The sequence below is a fragment of the Monopterus albus genome, unplaced genomic scaffold (assembly GCF_001952655.1).
Source record: "Monopterus albus unplaced genomic scaffold, M_albus_1.0 scaffold1.1, whole genome shotgun sequence".
Taxonomy (NCBI): Eukaryota; Metazoa; Chordata; class Actinopteri; order Synbranchiformes; family Synbranchidae; genus Monopterus; species Monopterus albus.
The window spans coordinates 405,233-425,503 of record NW_018127881.1 but is presented as its reverse complement, the minus strand read 5'-3'; the positions used below and the strand labels follow the sequence as shown (position 1 = coordinate 425,503).

Genomic DNA, 20,271 nt, shown 5'->3' with positions numbered 1-20,271 from the left:
ATGATCTCAAATAAGCCTGGGTAGCAGAACACTGGCACAGACCAAAGGTCAAATCCTCGATTAATTTACAGCAACCTCTGTTGAAATACCATTACACCACTACTGGCAACATTTACATAGAGACATAATGGATTGAAGACATTTTATCCCCTCTACAATTTGTTGTCTCAGCTCTCCGTATCAGGGCGGTTACCTAAGTGTGACTTTTCCACAAACCTTGAGGCTGTGAAAAGTTTAATTACACATAATGTCTACAAATACCTGTATTTACACTACCAGTTTTAAAGCCTCTACAAATCCTATATGGATTAATCCAAATTTTCAGATTAAACCTTCAAACATCACTGCTTCCTAAAAGCCATTATGGAACAAACACCAGCTCAGTTTATTACAGGGGCAAACATACAGAGCTGCAATAAGACACCATTACAGAAAGTTTCTGGGAGCGTTTGGCTGAAAAGATCATCCACACACACAATGAGGAAATATCAGGTTGCTACACCGAAACAATGATAACAACAAGTGGTTATACGGAAGGAAAGTTATTGTCATCTCCCACCTTTGTGTGTGTGGGTGTCTCTCTCTCTCTCTCTCTCTCTCTCCCTCTACTTGCGACACTATGCTCTACTACAATCTGCCACGCTCTGCCCTGCTCTGCTGCCACTGCTGTTCAATGAGTCTGGGTCACAGGAGGTTTTGACAGCACCCCTCCACAATAAGAGCTATCCAACTTTAAGTTGTTTTTATTAGCACTAATTTGATAGCTTATTCTGACAAAACATCAGGATTTAAGATTTTTATTTGCCACTTATGCATAAACAGACAGTCTAGGCATATAGGAATTCTTGTGCAGCTCTCGTTTGGAGTCAGGTAAGGAGTCAAAAACCAGAAAGAACACTTAGTCTTAAAATAAAAAAGTCAGGAAGTCCAGAATCCAGTTACAGGTGGGAGTTGAGACACCGAGGTCTGTCATCTTCCCAAACAGCCTGCCGGGGCAAAAGGTGTTAAGTGCAGAACTGTAATCCAGGAAGAGCATCCTAGCATATGTACTGCTGTTGTCCCGGTGTTTCAGGGTATGGAATAAAGCCAGGGCCATTGCATCGTCCCCTGATCTGTTGGGGCGGTAGGAAAACTGGAGGGGGTCTACAGAGTCCGGAACCGTGTGGTTAACGTGTGTGAGGACCAGTTTCTCTAAAAACATGCATGATTGGAATCAAACCATGGCCATTGTGGTTATATACTAAGTAATATTACTGGTAAATATTGTCTTAACCACGAGGCTACAGGATATCAAGTTAATGATTATTAATTTTGTTGCAACCTCTGAAAGATAAATACTGATGACATAATGCAATTGTTCTATGCTGTGTCAACGTCCTAATTTGCGATCAACTTTCAGCCATGCACAGTATCCCACTGTAATGTGGACCACATGGACATGTTTGACAGCTGAGATATAAACAGAGCTGTACGCCATCTGGATTTGAAATCCACGTAGAAACTGTTCAGAACCTGCAATAATGCTGCATCTCTGACAAGCCGTGTTTTTTTTTAGAACCTGGAAGCTTTTGAAAGATAAGCTCACATCTGTTTACTATTATCAACAATCAGTCTAGCTTTTCACTCGTTGTATAACAGTGACAGAAATGAGATGAGCCAGCTGTAGCTTGTGTAGTGTCTTGCAGCCAAGACGTCTGAGTCATGTGTGGCCCTCTCCTCCTCACAGCTCATCTGTCTTGCTTCTCTTTTGCCATGTGAGCAAACTGTCTCATTCTTCTCTCAACTCAAACTGACCTGCTGTCTATTTGCTCTTTTCCCTTTGTTTCTTCTCTCATACTGCCAGCACTTTTTGCTCTACTAATTTAACAAAACTCTTGTCTTACGATGCAATATCAGGCCCCAGGTGTCTTCATTAAATGTGCCATGTTGAACCTCTTCTGTTTTCTGTTCTTCTTTTCTGTCTCCAACCATGAGTGTTCCCATAAATCCTCCCCCTTGGTTTGGCTGCCAAATTTTGTTTATGGCATAAACAACATAAACATGAGCAGACAGTGGCTGAACTCTCACATTCTGACAGCTCTGTGTAGGAAATCTGCAGTGTGTTTTTATAGTTATGTTACTGTATGGAACCCAACTCAACTGATTGTGAGATGCAAATATTTTATGAGCAGCAAGTTGAGACTTTCACTCTTTCAAACTAAAATATGAAAAACACATTTATCCAAATATGTTATAGAACTGCTGACAGAGAAAAAATTGATGCAAGTCATGTCTGTTTTGTTGCTAATTTAAGAGGATCAAGAGTTTAAAATACATCACGCCACAAGAGATCTCATTTCTGGTAATGGAAAATGATTGCTGTTTCAGTGCTTCCATTGACCAGTGGGACCTATGACAACATTCTTGCCCTGCTAACAATTAGCTGGTAACAAAATGACCTGAGGGACCAAGATTGTTTCTGTGTGGGACAGCAGGCTCTACCTCTTGGCACTCATGTTCAGCATCAGTGCCTAGATTGTTGTCAACACAACCTTTTCTATCTTCTTCAGAATCAGAATTGTCTTTAATGGCCAAGTATGTTTGAACATACAAGAATTTGACTCTGGTACAGTGACTCTCAATGTGCTGTAAGGCAACAGCAATAGAAAATAACTGTATTATTTTATTTTTATTCACAATGTGTGCATTTAAACTGATATCACTGGACTAAATCGTACCAAAATTCACCTGTAATTAACACTCTAAACCTGCTGTATCTTTATGTTTTGTGCTAACTTTTCTTGTTCAACACCTGCACAAGTGTGGAGTCATTAATCATATTGTATCACCTCTGACTTCACTAAAAAGAAAGATTAGTATTATAAATGTTACCTTTTTCTTTGTGAGAGACAATGAAATCCTGTTTCATTTCATTCTGAGTAACTATGGTGAGTGCTATCAAAAAGAGAGGAATGCAAAGTATGTGTGGTCAATGCAGCTCTGGGAAAAAGCTCCCTCGCTACGACAGCAGAGCTGGTATATGGACCAGCAGGAGTGGCATTTACTGAGAGCAAATGTAGGGCATGGATGCTTTCACATTTTTCAGTCTGGATGCCAGTATTAACAAAAGTTGCTTTGACCCCAAAGGCAAGCAACCACTCTTATGAGGTGAGGGCCCATAAAAAAAAAAAAACAGCATTTGACCAATTGATTCAGGCTTTGTTTAGGAAATTAACTGGGAGTGAGATGCTGGTGGCGCCAAAAAAAAAGGTATAAACAACCTGGCCTTTTGAAAGTGGTAGATGACTTGTGATACAACTCTAGTCTGAAAGACCAGAAATCCATCTTCATGTCCTACGTACTGTTGACATCACCTTATCACTGGCAGGTGAAAAGAAGCTGTTGGTGAGAACAAGTGTATCAAAGAAGCATATGGCTAAATGCAGTGACGAGGCCAAATGTGTCATATCAAAAAATAAAAAATGTAATTTCATGTGTGTAAATGTACTGTTTTTGTGGAAGAAAAATGACAAAGAATATCTTACATTGTTTTAGTGAAAGGTAAAACAGAAGTGCTGTGAGCAGAGAAAAACAAGTCAATTATGTTTAACCTTGTGACTCGTCATGATGACCCTTTAACACTTGACCTTTGACCATGCCCCTCTATTCCTAATGGCTGCTCACTGAACCACGACATTGACAAAGCAGTGGTGAAGACTTAAGCACCTGTGTGTTTGTGTGTGTGTAGCCAAAAGAAGCACACAAAGATGAATGAGGGAGGAGGGTAAGACAACAACAGATAGGCGGATGCTATGGGAGAGTGGTTGAGAAGCAGCCGCTTGTCACAACCAGCTTTTCAGGCACTGTGGGTGAGCACTTCATGAATTTCTTTATACATAGTTTAACTTTAAACATAGCACTCCTTCAGCATTAGGGCTGACCAGTGAACAGTGAGCTGCACATCATCTCTTAAACAGTGACCTATGCCTGTATTGAGAAGTTGACAAACCATTCCTTTTAATACAAACAAAGCAAATGTACAGTTTGCTGATTTTATTCATGTAAGTGGGCTGGGCCACAGTTTCAGTTTTTCAAACCAGCTTGCATGCCAAATTTTGTTTTGCGACATCAACTACACAAATATGAGACAGTGTCTGTGCTGTCACCTTTGGCAATTCAGTGTTGGATATCTGCAGTACGTTTTTGTATAGTATTCAACTGGCTGGGACACAAGTGGAATACTGTACCGAGAAACAGGCTGAAACATTCAACTTGGAAACTTCAAATCAGCACACTTAACATTGATTTAAATTGAGCACCAATCATATCCATAAAAACAAACACACTCCGACCAAATACTGCCCACAGTAATACGCCTACTCCTGCATGAGGAGCACCTGCTTTGTGTTTCATTACTGTCACATCCAGACAGCACTTTCTCTCTGTAATACACAAACACAAATATACAGACTTCTTTATTAAATAATATTGATAGACTCTCTCCATCTCATTGCTGGACTATGATTAGTTATGTAACCTGTTATACTTTATCATTTGACCTTTCCTGAACAACAAACAGACCAACAGCACAGCTACTCCTGTTCTTAAGCCTTTATCAGAAGCAGTGGCAGGATTCTTACAGTAATGCCTCACATGCCGTAAACGTCTTAATGATATCTTGGTATCCTATTTATTAATAAAAAGGCAACAAATACTGACTGCTAACAGTGTGGGGACAATACAGCACACAGCCTTTCATGTGAACACCTATTTTTTTGGTGCAGGGTAAATGAACACTACATGTGTGCAAGTTTCATGTGCCACAGATTTTTTTTTTTTATGTAAAAAATTGGTTTCACAAATCCTGCAAAAGAACATCACCTGCTGTGTACAATGCATCAAAGCCCACCTCCTTTTTGTTGTGACTAGCTAGGTTACCAATCCATCCAAGGACCACAATGTGTGTTACAGTTTAGGTTCTTAACTTTAAAATGCCTTAAGAGGCCATACAGGGAAGATCCATTACAGAGCGTTATGCTGCTTACTAATACCTGTGTCATGTTCCACAGGCTGCATTGAGAGAAGTCTGTCAGAAACCTGGATGAGCTGGAGGGCAAGCCCACTCCCTGCTGAAGAAGCTGTACACACACATCCAAAAACCCAACCCATCCCACCCACAGGTATGAATCCTTTATAAAATTACTCCTCACCTGCCTCCAGCAAGGGTTAGACAAGGTGGCAATATACAAGATCTCAAATTTCACTTTCCGTGCTGATCTGAGTATACACATCATCAAACATCAACAGGCTCTGGCTAGTCTCCACTGCTGAGAGGACAACCACACCAAGCTTTAAAGCCTTTAAAATGTGAACCATGTGATAATATATATATAAAAATGTATAATAGGCCCTTGGTAAAATACTACCTCAGTTTGAGCTAAGACATGTTGGTGTATGGATAAATTTCGGTTATCATTTTTAAATTAGCCAGCTATCTAATGCTCAAGAAAGATGCAGTTCATCATTAAATTTAGACAGCGGTGACCAGATATATACTAGTAAGCAATAACCAGATTTACATCCATCCACCATCCAAACCAGACATTTATGCAGGAGATGGAAAAAAACAACAGGAATAACTGTCAAAAATCACACAATCCTATACAACAGCTTTGCAATGAATACAACTGTTTAACTTCAAAATGTTCAGGTTTTGAAACAGCTCAGTTTAAAGGCTGTAGTTTGTAGCGTTGTTGCATTAGAAGGAATTATACTGTAAGGTTTTCTTATTTTGTCCATCAGCTACTACCTGTCTATTAAACAGAACAATATAGAAGGCTCTGTTTTAATAAACTGCTTCCCTTAGACCAAAACCCTCAGTACAAGCTAAGAAAAGACTGCCAGGGTTTGAACAAACCATGGAAACTATAACAATGAACGGGGTATTCTGAGTATGTGTGTTTTCTCTAAACAAAGAAGCAGGATTTCAGTGTACAGAACTAGAGCACAGGGTCCTCCACAGATCTCACCCAACCATATCGTCTTGGCACCAGTTCTTTTGTTGTGGTTCCTGTCCAAAACAAAAACTCCATATTCTCTCCCCTCAGTATGGCCCTAAGCCACCGGCCGTCCTTGGAATAACTGTCTTTGATCTGACATCTAAAATCCAACAAGCATGGTCAGGGCCTGCTCACTGGCAATGCCACTGAATTTAAAAACATACTAAACGCATACCAAAAAATGCCATGTTTTAGAAAACACCGAGCCTGTAGTATAATCCTGAATGTTTAGGGTTCACTACAAATACAGGTTTGCTTCCAGGAAGGGTGGTGCATGCTGCAGGATCTTCCTAGTAGCCACCAAAATTGCTATGGAGAGATGATGGCAAGTATTAAGCATTTTTTTGCATTCACCATTTAAACATAAAGGCAGAGATTACTTCACTGTGTTTTTTTTTTTTAGAGCACATGTAATCACTATACTGTATATTCAAGGTCAGGACTGTGACTTAAGACCTATGATTAGTGTCGCATGCAGACAGCTTGTCCTCCAACCAGAAGGTGGGAGCTTAAACTCACTGACACCAAAGTCAGACCTGCTGAAGGGTGTGCCGTATCTGTGTGTGAAAGAGAGCGGAGGGCTTTCTTCTTCTGGGTTCAAAAAGCCTCAGCTGGTCCAGCATCCACATTCTTCACTCAAAACACTTTGTCCCATTGCCTGTATATTTTGTTGTGTGTTTGTGTCGGAGCATGTGTACTTGATTGGAAACCTCATTAATCATGTAAAGAATTATATTTATCGTTTACATGACTTTTAAGTAATCAAGCTTACTGGAAAAAGCCAGTTATTTAAGTGCATATAAACACACTGACCTGCAACCTAACGGATGTGGTTCACTCTCACCGGTGTTGCTTTCAGTCACAACAGGCAGTTAATTTTTGTGCAAAAAGCTTAAAAGCACACAGTAGAGCTTTTTGCTTCTCAAGAGCCAGATACTTCCCCTAGGAGGAAGTGGAAGCCAAAAGTGAGAGTGACTATTAGACTTAAATTCATTAGGTCGACCAAAACACAACACAACAAAGTGAACATTAATGTTGCTCGGAATCTGTTGGATGTGCCATTGTATCATCATAAAAGATGATACATGTAGATTTAATTACTTGACAACACTCCGCTATAGTTATCAAATTTTGTCAATTTTTCTACTGCTGCTTCTGTCCACTCTGTATATACGACACCTACTGCATGTCTGTCCGTCCCTCCTCTGTTGCTCTTCATGACTTTTAAATATTTTTAGGGGAGATTTATTTCCTGATACAAATCCAGGGTCAAAGCATAGTGGGTTGTATGTTGTATAAATCCTTAATGTCCATGAGGTAAATTTGTGATTTTGGGCTATAAAAATAAAACTGACTTGACTTGAACCTGCAAGGCAGATGTAGATGTATGGCTTGTGATATTTCAAATTGTTACAACTGTGAGCTGATGCCCTTACTCCGTGAAAAAGCCGCTGATACTATCAACCACCACAACCAGTACTCCAAATATTTTATCTGTTGCAAATCTACAACCACACAAAATTGGTTTCAAAATGTGCTCAGTCAAGATTGACAAGGTTTTACTAAAACCTAATGTTTTTCTTTAAAAGTTTATTTGAATTTTAGATAAGCAATTATTAATCTGGGCCAAGGCCAAAAATTCCATTTCAGGATATTACTGTAGTATATTTTCCATTTTAAAGCCAGGCAAAGCAGCACAACCTCAGAAATGACCTAATACATTATTCATACACTGTAATTCCACTTTCCTCAAGACAGCATTTGTGTAATTATCTGATAAATTCATTTCCAACAGAGATGGGTTATCTGCAGGGCTGTAGTTTTCAAATCCTGAGCAATGCTTTTCATTTCGAGTTCTAACTGTTGTGACGTGCAGCACTGCCCTGACAAGTCCCACTTGGTCCCAGTGAGGTTAAGTGGCTGTTGTGAAGGCAGGCCCGAGCTTCTCCCTGTTCTGTGGTAAACGCTCTGCTGTCAAGCACTGCACAGGCATTACAAAGGCTCGTCATAAATGCTAACAAGCAGGCAGGGGTTACTCAACTGCCTGTTGGTCTGGATAGCTGGCTGGCTCAGAGCTGGTCTGGCAGACTAGCTGGTTGGCTGACTAGCTAGTTCACCCCTTTCTAGAGCGCTATTGTTAAAACAGGTTGAGCGCTTTGTCTTTGGACAAAGAGGCCATGCAGGACCCACAACCAAAAGTGACATCAGCGCAGAGGAAAAAACAAAAACACTGCAGGGAGTAGAGGAGGTGGGGAGGAGAGCTCCCATGCCATTTTACTCAGAAGTGCAAGGAAGCTGATATTCAGCTCATTTAAGCTGCACCATTATGGGAACAAGCTGGCGACATGGGAGACATTAAAACAGAGTCTCTTTTCTAAATATTCCCAGTCTCTCAATACACCAGTGAAAACAAGTGATTATCTAACTGCACACTTTCCTCTATTTGTTATAACCATGTACATTCACAGTTTATCAGGTATTATGCAAGTTTTAAAGATAGTGAACTCTAAATGAGGAAACTGATGCTGTTTTCTCAATCCGAAATGGACTTAACAGCAAGATTCTACCACATTTAAAACATACACTTATCATAATGGAGTTCAGTACATCACTTGGTTCCTTCTAGGATTTAAAAGGTTTGTGCCCCCCGATGCTTCAGTCCCCCTAACCCCCTCAACAACATAAAAAACTTTGTAAAAATGTATAATAACACCCCATAGTCAGTCCTGGCTTTTTGCTGATCTGTGCAGATCAACTATCCGGTAGCACCCACTGAATGTTAAGTGTTGCTCAGCTCTGAGCCCTGTTAGCTGCAGAGAGGCCTGCCGAAAAGGACTGGCCATTTCTCCCTGATCTTGGAAGGAATTTTTTTTTTCCCCTTCAAAGCCATGATTAAGAGGGGACGAAGGAAATGACAGAAAAGGATAGAGCAGGAGTAATAAAATGGAGGAAGGGAGACTGGGAAGGGATTGAAAAAAAAAGATGGATAGAGATCAATGAGATAACGGACAGAAGTTAGAAAAAGTGCCAGAGTAACACAGAAACATACTGAGACAGATATGCAAACACAACCTCATCCCGATTCCAGGGAATGCAGGTTAATAACACAAGCAAGCAATAACTTAAAAAGCAGTACTGGTGACAGTTGAGCGTGGTTGGTCGTATTTGCCTGTGTATCTGCAACTGCAAGCCTGCACAACACAAAGATGTCTATTGTCTTAACATCAGAAAACAGGGCTGAGACTTGAGCTGAAAATCATGTTGCACTTAATCCATATGTAACACAAACTCTAATGAAACAAATCATTTATGTATAATTCTTTTGACAGCACAAACCTGTTGGGGGGGGGGTCTTTCAACTACAATTCTACTGACACACAAACAGAAACCAGAGCTGTGAGAAAACTTACTCTCTTCTTCATTTGCATGAACAAATGATGCTGCTCTTGACAGAACATCCAGAGGTGTCTCCATGCTTGGACTCCTGCGAGACAGAGGGGACGGCACTCTGTTGAAAGGTTAATTAATTAAAAGATGTGTAGCATTTCATGCATTTGCCAATTAAAACAATATCCCAAAAGTCTCATCACCTGTATTGTTGGTGATGAGTAACACTTTGTTTCATGGCTCTGTAAATTCATTTCCAAATGATCCCCCATGACGTTTTCTGGAAAGACCGAAATATTTTGGTACTACTTACAGGTAAGACAGCAGGAGTTCAGTTGGTACACAGCTATTTCTAAATTCTAAGCTAACACAACCAGTCGGATTTTTTCCTGTAATTAGTGCCAAACTAAGGGTCCTTTCCTGCAAACTCTCAAAAAATTGCTAGGAAATAATGGACCCATAAATAAAGTGTTACCAAAGGATTTAATATTAGTAGCTATAATACACTGCATTGCTGCAGAAGAGACACATTAAAAGGTATATATAGCACTAGACAATAAACCTAATTTACTAAATGAAAATCATTGTGAGTCTCTTACATATCTAGATTTCTCAAGGCAGTTGTCTGAATCCTACAATTAAACTGAAACAAGCTACAATAACTAGACCATCTGCCTTACTTTAAGTCCAGTCCGCAGGTCCATAATCTGTGACTGGTCATATTTTAGCTGGTGCAAACATATAAAAAGAAAACCACCATGAAAAAGAAAATAAATCATCTAGTCTATAATTTCAGAAAGTAGTGAAAAATGCATGCTGCTGTTTCCCAAAGTCTAAGATTACAGATGAGTTGTTTTGTCCAACCAGCAGTCCAGAAGCCAAAGGTATTGAGTTTACTAGCCTATATAACTGTCACATTTGAGAAACTGGAACCAGCTGCATATATAATAACTATCTATATAATACAATACACAATATGGTGTGTAGGATTCGATTCAATCACGATACAATTAAAAATTCATAGATGACAGATATAATGTTTTTGTATTGTGATATATATAGAATTTTGATATACTGTATTGTCCCATCCCTAATAATAAGATTAAGGGGCCAGTACCTTACTTTTGATACCTATAGTAAATACATTTTACTGATATTACTTTTGCACTTAAATTCAGGACTATGGTTGCATTGCTCCATTTAAAGGCCATGAATACTTCTTCCATCACTATGGTACCACATGACTTAGTCCCTCCTAACCTTCCTGTGATATTTGCTCCTTCTAAAATGTACCTTTTGTTGTGGTTTGTGTAAACATTTTTTGGATTTTTGTCCCACAATGTCGAGCCCTCAGTATAGTTGCTATGAAAGGTATTTGTGGATTTAAAAAGCAAAACTGTCTCTGCATTCCTCAGATACCGCTCCGTCATTTCTCCAGGAAAAATGCCTTGTGAGCGAAATCATTATCAAAAACAATCCCCGCTGTTTCAGACTAAAATGCTAACATGTCATGTCTGTTCTCAGTGTGACTCTATCACAACACCGTCTACATGTGTGTGCGTGTGTGTGTGCATCTGTGAACGAGTCGGGCAAAGTGAAACTGAGTATATCAGTAACAAGTGCGTCCACTTGTATTCCCGGCAGCCGTGTACAGTATTTATATCAGTTTGACTCGGTGCTTCCTTGTCAGTGCTCCCTTGAAAAGTATCCACAGCAAAATAATCTGGCACTAACTTGAAAAAAACTGGCACGAAAGACGACTGGCTCGTTTCCTGCAACAGAGAAAAGTGGCCCAAATGGCTCAAAATCGGTGGAGGAAAGCGTGAGAGGGAAGGTTTCTAGAAAGTTTGAGACGCAGCCAGCGCCGCTTCCTACCGTGAATGGAATTTCCACTGTCATCTTTGTGCATCAACGCGGACTCTGTATCAGCCCTGTCGTGCGTCTTTTCTCTAAGCAGCCTTCATAAAGAACAGTAAACAACATCTCTGACCTCTCATCTGACTCTTACCCTACAAACCCGAAACATTGTCAGTCACACACAACTTCATGTGTTGTAGCACATACCTCCTTCAAGCGCCACTTTGGTATCTTCCAGTATGATAATGTCCACACAATAAATAAATTAATAGAAAAGACAAACATATATTTCCCATACAAATAACATGCGAAACAAAAAGCCGTAGAAAAGCGGTCCTGTACGAGGCAGGACAACAGTAGCTGAGCTGTCGGGACAAAGTTGGTTGTAAACCTGTAAGGAGAAGAGGAGGAGGATGAGGAGGGAGGGAGGAAGGGGGCAAGAATGCCTGGAATGATGGAATTCGGTTCCTAGCAGGTGGTGAAAGTGAAGCGCTCTGATTGGTGGAGGACTGAAGCCATGATATCAGCATAGATTATGATAATTGCCCATTGCATCACATCCTCTGAAGGTTGTGCTGCTGTCACCGTGTTTACTGAGAGTCTGGTGTGACGAAACACGCCATTCGTTTGAATCTAAATGGATTTTAAGAGAAGTCGCTTCGAAGCTACAAGTACTTTTGGGAAAGGCAGTTCCTAGACCTTTATTTAGTCAATATCTAAGTATTTCAATACATCTCAAAAGTCTACACAAATATAATCAGAAAATTATACATATATACAGTATATGCAGAATATGTAAGGAGAATTTCAAATATTGAGGTGTGTCCAGTGAAATCAAGTACGACTCATGATGTAGTAGTGTAAAGGTACATAAACAGGTGAAGTGCACCAGGAAGGAACCAGGAAGTAAATGGTGCTCTCTGTTGTGACTGTGATATGACAGCAAAATAACCAGTAAACTTTGATCACAACAGTGATCTTATTTGCATAATATCTGATGTGTATTTAGTTTTTGTCAGGGACCAAACAGAAAGGCAGAGGGCACAGCTTTTACAGTTCAAAAATGATGGGCTTTATATTCACCCAAAAATAAGAAAAAAAAATACAAACATCAATATGAAGCAAACTGGGCCCTAAAACAGGTCAACAAAAGATAAAGAAACTCAAAATACAGCAAACTGAACAAATGGGGGAACACATATACCTGCTGGCCAAACCAATAACACGCACAGGGAATGGACAAAGACGCTATGTAAATCTTAATTGTATATATCAAATCAAATGCCTAACATCTACCTACAACTTAAATCTACACACACGAACAAAAGAACATTACCTAGCTAATTCTACTGCTGCTGGGGGTTTAGGCCTTCACACACTGAAGGCCACGGCGGGGCCTTCACACTTTTGTACAGGAGTTATTGTTTAAGAAAGGAATTAACTTATTCCCAGTGTAGATTAGTTATATTTTGTTAAGTTTAATGAGATTAGACTGTGTGCATATATATATATATATAGTACAACAATTGAGATGACAAAAAGGTAATAATGACTTCCACTTGGCAACTGCAACTTCAGACTGATGATGCTCAGCAACAGGCTACAGGAGCTTATGGTCTTCCATTAATGACCCACCAAACTTTAATGATTTTCTTTCATTGTGAACTTACTTTGAGTTTTTTGTGGACCTACAGTAACGTAAACAACAACAAAAAAAAACATGCTGTGCCAACGAAAGTAATCATATGTTTAAAGTTTATTAAGTGAAGTAGACAAAAAGTGTTTGATGCATTTACTCATCAGAGCTGCAATCCTTCCAAACAGCTTCTGAAAAAAGTGTGGTTCTATTTTCAGTCAAATACTCACTGAGATATGGCTAACTATCAAAGCACTTAAGACGTGAAGAGTTGAGATCTTTGGCAAAGAGAGAATGTGTGTGTTTGTGATATGTAACACCAGTCTACAGCTGGTGAAAGGAACTCGGTGGCCTCCTTTGTCGAGTACAGTGATGAAAATTACCCACAAGTATCAATTTTCACTTTATTTCAGAACCGTAGCTGCCCATCATCTGTCATCTATGCTGCACCGTCCACAGAGAGAAAACACAGATGGGAAACGCCCCAGAGGAGAAGATCCTGTCATGCTAGCCATTTCTTCATTACTCTCATGGTACTCGTTGCATGCTGTGCTTTGTGCTGCTTTTAACTACATTAGCATAAAATGTAGATCTAGTCCTTTCAGCAGTGTCTCACCAGCCATTCTAGTCATCACTATCCAACAAGGTCCAATCTATATTAACCTTAAATGTCACCACTTATTCTACAACTTTATGAATAGCTTGATAAAGGACAGTAGGAGAAACTATTCAGACAGCTTTACATATGGTCAGTGAACCCATTCACAGATACGATGGAGTGACGCAACCAGAGGTTAGTCTGTGATTGTTCCAGTTCCACTTTGTCAGGGTAAAAATCACAGGATGGATGTTGGTTGTTGGACTGATATCCATAAAGACAGACAGGTAACAGACAGGTTCAGGACACAGATGGTTTCCTCCTCCAGCCCTTCCACACCTTCATCAGTTTTTTGGAGCTGTATAAAATTGTCTTCCACAAGCCTGGAGAGGACCAGGACACACAATCAACATTAACAACCACAATAGAAGAACATTATCTCTACATTACAGCTATTGTTAATACACAGTAAAAGGTTTAGGAACACACTTTAGCGACATCTAGTTTATCCAAAATGTCACTTCTTAGTACTTTTTTTTTTTTAAAGTGGACGATCTTTCATTGGACTGTACATTTTTTAAATTAAGAGGCACAAACTGTGTAATACTGTGACATTTTGGCAAAAAAACTGATTTGCCTTTTTGCTTAGAGTTGCATGAGAAGATCAATACCACCCTCATAGCTATACAGTAAATCTGAAGCTGTAGCCAGCAAGCACAAAGACAACTTTATAGGATCTGCCAAAAATATCAAATAAAAATGACAAGTGTGCTTACCAGCTGTAGCAATGCCTTTGACACTCTGTGTTATACTGGAGGATTTCACAATAGATGAGACACCTGAGGAAGAAGATGCAATTATAACACACTAGACTTCTCATCGCTCTGCAATATGATTTAATGCTGCTTATGAGTAGAACCTGTTTAATCAAGTAACAGTGGCATTCCTCCTGCAGAATAAAGTTGGGATTTATTATTTTGCTTTTACTCTATCCATCTATGTCTGTCTAGACTAGAACCTTTTTTATTTTCTAACATTTAAGGTGACTATTGAATGTCCATCCACTACTTTGTTATTACCGAACCACAAACCAATCATCTGTTCAGGGTTCTTCTCTTTTAGTGTTTCATATTATTGGTGATTTAATGAAACCAAGACAACGCTCTCCTGTTTTCTCTATTTTCCTTCCTCTGTTCTACATCTCTCCACCCATGCACTAGTCCAAACCTTGTTGTATGACAGTTCCACAGTCTGGGTCCTGAGCCACCTGCAGCAGGATCTCCTCCACGTCTCGGTTCTTCCCCGGAGGGTCGACCAGCCTTGTGATCCTTTGCTGGAGGGTCCGAGGCAACGCCATCAACTGGATAAACTGCCCTTCAGGGCTTTTGTCTACCTGCAGGTACACAAGAATAAATACAGTAAACTGAATACCAGCAGCTACACCAACTATTGCATCTACAGATTCAATCAAATGTAAACAAACAAAGCATACTGTTATTAGGAATGAACTGTGTATATACATCGAGTGAAACTATATTGACTTCAAAAACTCAACATTAAATCACCAGTAACGACCTTGTGACATTAAGAATGACAGAAGAAAAGCATTTCGTTAATAGTGACACAGCCACTAAAGTTAGAACAGAATCAACTGCACATCAGTCTGGAGCTGCCTCTTGCACAGATGATGTCTGCTGTGCTGCTTAATGACATACAGAGGTACAAGGGTTTTTCCCATATGCAGCAGCTCACACGCAATGCTCACTGCAAAACCTGTTACTCATTTACAAATACATCCACAGTACTTGGCTTTTAGCTAATCCACTAAACAACTTACTAAACGTGTTATTCTAGCATGGTGTGATGCCTGAGGTGTGGATTTCCTTATAGCTATAAAAGGGGGTGGTGGATTAAACTGTACACGAAGAAGAATTGCTTAGGAATGTGTACATATGCCAATCACATACTGCACGTTTCACATTGTGACAGTTAATACTGAACATAACAGGTATAAGGGCAGAGCGCCAAGTTAGTCACACTCAATTTAAAATTTACTACCGGGACTGTGAGCACATTGTACTGTTCAAGTAAAAAGATATTCATCTACTTGATAGGAAAGGTGACTCATATTGAATGTAGTACTGAGCTGTTTTGCCTGCAGTTCGGATGGATGATTAGTTTCTCTTTTTAGGGTACAACTTTTTTTTTTTTTATCTAATACCCGTAAATTTTCCATTTTGATCTTAGGATAATATAACATACAAGGGAAAAGTTGTACATATAACACACAATGACCAAACTGAACTACATAGCTCAACTATCAAGTGAAAACTTTTAAAAGTAGGTGTGTGTCTGTGCCAAGGTTTACCTCTAATTTTCCCTGCTGAGGTTTGTAGACCACCTGAGGGCAATCCTGTAGGATGTTACTATACAAAGTCCTGAAGTGCTGAATGTTGTCTTTGACAATATTGGCCACCTTGGATTTCTCCTCTCCAAACAGCATCCTAAAATCCCCTTCAGAGAGACGGACAAAATGCTCACCCTTATGTGTAACATACATATTTGTGGTGACATTTGCATTGCACTTTTCCTCTTTGCTCTAGGACCACAGCAATAACACATTCTGGGATTCTAAAATCCTTCTGGTGTTCAGTTTCCTGTGTACATTTCCTGGTAGTGTTAAATTACTCATTAGCTCAACAGTCTAACCACAGGTCAGACCACTGGAGCTGTTCTATGCGGTTCTTACAGTGCTAAGAAGTATGTGCATGTTATAAATGTTTATACATTTCATTTTCATTGAATTGATGTAGCTATGTGGGTTAGATACCAGCATAAGAAAGGCCAGCTATCTGCAGGAAAAGCTCATCTTCAGTGAAGCTCTCTGGCAGCATGAGGAAGGAAGCCATCACAGCACTCTTCAGGTTGGCCACCAAGGCCGACTGGAGCTTTCCATTCTCACTCTGCACCAGCATTTTCACCTGCAAGGAAACGGACATGCACATGCATGCGCACACATAAGTATGGATACAATTATTTGTGCTCTTACATTGTAGCAAAACATGAAGAAATTTCATTGAATACTTTATTGTACAATCATAAAAATATGTAGTTATTTAATAAAAAAAAAAAAAGAGAACTATACTGAATCCTTTTTGGGAAACATTCAGCTGTTTCTACCTATTTTAAACAACTCTGTCAAAAGCTGGGACAACATTTAGCAAAATTAAGTGTTTTATGTATCTTTTTTTCAGATTGATTCGGTCACAGTCTAATCATTATACTGACCGGTTTGTGAAGGCGTCCAGCAATGTACATTGTCTTCCAGTGCATCAAGTCATCAATTAGAGACTCTGTACTAATCACACCATATTTGATTAACTGAAAAACAAAGATACATGTATGTAGTTAACACTTTTTTGGCCAGGTATCCCTTGTAAAAGAGGTTTGAAATTTCAGTGGGACTTCCTGGTTAAATAAAAATCAGTTTAAAATATATTGACTATATTTATATTTACTAAATCCGATAATCTGCATTCACACAAAATCAAGTAGATTTTCAACAATGTTTTTCTATAAACTCACATTTCTTTTCATATTTAAAGACAAGTTTGGTCTGGATCTCTAGCCCAGTCAATTAAACACATACAATTCTAATAATGTACAGCTTATTGTTGGTCAAACAAATACTGTCAGAACAAACAACTTGAATCATCATCAAGAAAAATAAGTCAATGTGTGTTCACTAGACTAGGGACTACCATCCTTTTGGTGAACAATAAAAGGAAAAGAAGCCAAGACATACCACTTACCCTCCCATCCATAGGCACCAGTGTGTTGTAGTATGCTGCAGCCCCATATTCATTTTGTATGGAGCTGATCATTGTGGGACCCAGCAGCTTGAGGATGGAGTAATGTTTGCGGTTCTGTAGCAGATTCATGGTGTGCCACGTCACTGGGTCATCCACCGCAAACACAAAGTCTAGCATGTTCTTCTGTATGTATTAAAAATGACAACCACATTTTGATGAGCCACAAATTAGGGCACATTTTCAAATTCTAACACACAGTGACTAGTCAACATTCAGTGAAATCATAGTGATGATATGATCATATTGCAGGACTATGTCTACAAAGCTCTGTTGTTAAAAGTGGGCAAAGTTCCATTTAAGAATATCAAGTGAAAAGCTAGAAGCAGCAAAGGTTTAGAGTTTTTTTGTTTGTTTGTTTGTTTTTTCTAGGAAAAAAATACTAAAATAATCACTTGAAATAGTTCCCAATGTAATTCCTGTGCAGGTTCAAAACAATTAACTTTATTCATTACAGGATAAGTTATTATAGCATTAACATTACGGGATAATTAAAGGGTATACAGCAGGTTAAGTGCATAATTTTTCAAAAACTGGCCATCAGTTTGACTAAATTAACGTAGGACAACATATTAGAATAATGTAATGCAATATCACTCTCACAGTGTTATACAGTGCAAGTTTAATAAGATAAGTTTGAAAACTAGGCGCTGGACGTGTAGTATTCACCTCCATTTGACCTCGGCCGGTCCCGTGTTGTTTGAAAACGCCAGATCCATAGGCAAAGGCCAAACTGATATCCTGAGGAAACTGTGACAAAATCCTTCTGTAAAGCACGCCGGTGTTGTGCAAAGCTGGAAGAGTCATTTTAAACTAGCTAGGATTGCTTACCAGCAGCGACACAAGCTGGTTTATTGGTAGGACAATAAACAAAATAACGTAAATAATACTATAAGGTACTACTAATAATAATACCATAGGTTTCATCGGCTCAGTGTAACCATCACACTAACTTGACTCAGTCGTACTACTGACAGTCGCCTAAAATAAGCGTCACACATTACCCAGCGTGGAAGGGGGGATCATGGGAAACCGAGTCCCTCACAATGCTGGGAGTCAGAGATGGAAGGTAATCAACCCAAACCGTTAAACAGCCTAACTAATTACTGCTGCACGAGTTGTTTTGTTGGTAGCTTCGATGCTGACTGATTATAAATGGGGCTAAAACATTGTGGCGTTTTACTACTTAGAAAACAATTAAATGAAAACCCAACTGCTCGAAATTTAGCCACAAGAGGGCGGTATTCTACTAAGTTTTAGCTAGCAATGAGGGAATGCTAATTTGTATGGGTAGTCAGTCGTGTGCTTTCAGAGCATTTCATTTTATACTAATTAAAGGTCCCAATATATTTGTAAGAATTATATGAGGTCAGCATGAAGCCACACAGTCCTTTGACTTAATTTAAAGCTAGTATTAATGCTATAATTTGCTAGTTTATTAGCTACACCCATCTTAATTAAACTAATCCTGCATTTTATTCTAGTTAACATAAAAAAATGACCTACCTTTCTTTTCTTTTCTTTTTTTTACTGTTTTAAAATGATGTTGATCATGTTATGATCACTCTGCAGGTTGTAGTTGTTACTGTTGAGTTGTATCGCATTATTTGCATAATTTTGACAGGTGTTTTTACTATTTTGTCCACTTTATTCATATAAGTGAGGGCAGAGTAAATAGGTTCAATAGCTGCACAGTCTGCAGCCTCTAAAAGAACCATTGTGTTCTGGGCTGGTCATCTCATTAGATTAGTAAATCTATCCACAGGTTTTATTTTCTGTGGTGTTTAAATTCTGTATTGGATTACACATCCTTGGGGGGACTATGAGAATTTAATCATACTGACATAATAACTGCTCCCATCAGTTTCCAGACATTTATATTTGGACCCAGAGTTTGAGCTTGAAGTACTAAAGACATGTAAATACAGTCATTAAAGACAAAAGCTAATTTAACATTAACATAATTATGTTTGTCTTTATAAGTTTAATTATTTTTGTCTTTGAAGATGTTCTGCATCTCTCTTGTGGCCTTCCTACATGTCTTTATAGTCATTTGGCATCTTTTTGTGGTCATTTTGCATCTTCTTGCAGTTGTTTAGCATCTCTTGGTGGACATTTTGTGTTTCTTTGAGTATGTTTTACATCTGCTTTTCATTGTTTTTTTTGTTTTTTATCGCCTTATAATTTTTTAGCATCTCTGGGCAGACATTTTGTGTCTCTTTTTAGTGATTTTGCATATATAGTCATTTTTGCATCTCTTTGTGGTTGTTTTGTATCGGATTTCAGCTTTTTTAGGGGATATGTTGCAAGAGAAATCGAGGGGCACCCTGGCCTGTGCTCAGTGGTTCGTTCAGTAATCTATCTATGGCTATAAGGTTTATGTGAAATACGTCTTCGACATTAAAAGCCAAAAAGATTGTGAGGCCAGTCTTCAGCAATGCTGTAGTTGCTAGTCTTATACCCATAATCTCATATCTATTTGAATGAATTAATATTGAATGTAGATAGATTTATGACATTTATCTCTGTAGCTCATTATCCTGTAGAGCAGGACAAATGTTATCATCTTACTAACTGCCATGAGCCACATTTTCAGCCAAATGAATATTGATAAGGTCACAGAATCCTGACAAGCAAGCTCGCTCACTGTGTTAAAGTGCCTTGTTAATTCAGGGACAGCGAAGCACCAGTAGGATTTTTTTCATCCTACACATCATGTAAAGGTTATATTAACTCTTGTGATAATGATGAGGTAGTTACTATGACTGGATTACCTCATGAAGCTATAATGCCATTCACACATGAGTCATGCTGTCCAAACAGTCCTTTTTAGGTGAAGTAGATTTGCACTTGAGAGAAATAGCTATCTGGCTCCTTAGCGGTTCA

General features: G+C 39.0%; 3 protein-coding genes across 7 annotated transcripts in view; 1 reads left to right on the top strand and 2 right to left on the bottom strand.

Annotated features, from left to right (window-relative positions):
• The window catches only part of vgll4b (vestigial-like family member 4b), a 37,557-nt gene extending 25,883 nt beyond the window's left edge, over window positions 1–11,674 (bottom strand). The window contains exons 1-3 of one of the 4 annotated variants that reach the window (XM_020606121.1): window positions 11,490–11,674; window positions 9,629–9,705; window positions 9,449–9,522 (exon numbers count right to left, since the gene is read on the bottom strand). In XM_020606121.1, coding sequence (XP_020461777.1) covers window positions 9,449–9,522; window positions 9,629–9,663 — 109 coding nt within the window. In that variant the 5' untranslated portion in view covers window positions 9,664–9,705; window positions 11,490–11,674. Of the gene's footprint in view, window positions 1–9,448; window positions 9,547–9,628; window positions 9,706–11,300; window positions 11,318–11,489 lie in introns of those variants that run through there. The other 3 variants (XM_020606375.1, XM_020606296.1, XM_020606456.1) reach the window with 3 other exon arrangements.
• Window positions 11,675–12,048: 374 nt separating this feature from the next.
• tamm41 (TAM41 mitochondrial translocator assembly and maintenance homolog) lies at window positions 12,049–18,360 on the bottom strand. 2 transcript variants are annotated; one of them, XM_020605916.1, is made up of 9 exons: window positions 18,217–18,360; window positions 18,055–18,135; window positions 17,329–17,511; window positions 16,805–16,897; window positions 16,347–16,497; window positions 15,885–16,030; window positions 14,744–14,909; window positions 14,293–14,355; window positions 12,049–13,899 (listed from the first exon to the last, which is right to left on the bottom strand). In XM_020605916.1, the coding sequence occupies exons 1-9, from the start codon at window positions 18,310–18,312 to the stop codon at window positions 13,817–13,819; spliced, it is 1,062 nt and encodes a 353-aa protein (XP_020461572.1). In that variant the 5' UTR covers window positions 18,313–18,360; the 3' UTR covers window positions 12,049–13,816. The 2 variants fall into 2 exon arrangements, with proteins under 2 accessions (XP_020461572.1, XP_020461654.1); XM_020605998.1 differs by having other exon boundaries at window positions 12,051–13,899; window positions 18,055–18,360.
• Window positions 18,361–18,423: 63 nt separating this feature from the next.
• Window positions 18,424–20,271, top strand: part of syn2b (synapsin IIb) — a 78,577-nt gene continuing 76,729 nt past the window's right edge. The window contains exon 1 of the mRNA XM_020605350.1: window positions 18,424–18,454. The gene's annotated coding sequence lies outside the window, so the exon portion shown is untranslated. The remainder of the gene's footprint in view (window positions 18,455–20,271) is intronic.

What these genes read in the sequence shown, in the direction of transcription:
- tamm41 (XM_020605916.1), bottom strand. Translation starts at nt 18,312, where the DNA reads ATGAAACCTATGGTATTATTATTAGTAGTACCTTATAGTATTATTTAC. An exon ending in TGGTGCCTATGGATGGGAGG is followed by an intron (nt 16,898 to 17,328) that starts GTAAGTGGTATG and finishes TTTGTTTTTCAG; the next exon opens with TTAATCAAATATGGTGTGAT. An exon ending in CTCAGCAGGGAAAATTAGAG is followed by an intron (nt 14,910 to 15,884) that starts GTAAACCTTGGC and finishes GTGTACCTGCAG; the next exon opens with GTAGACAAAAGCCCTGAAGG.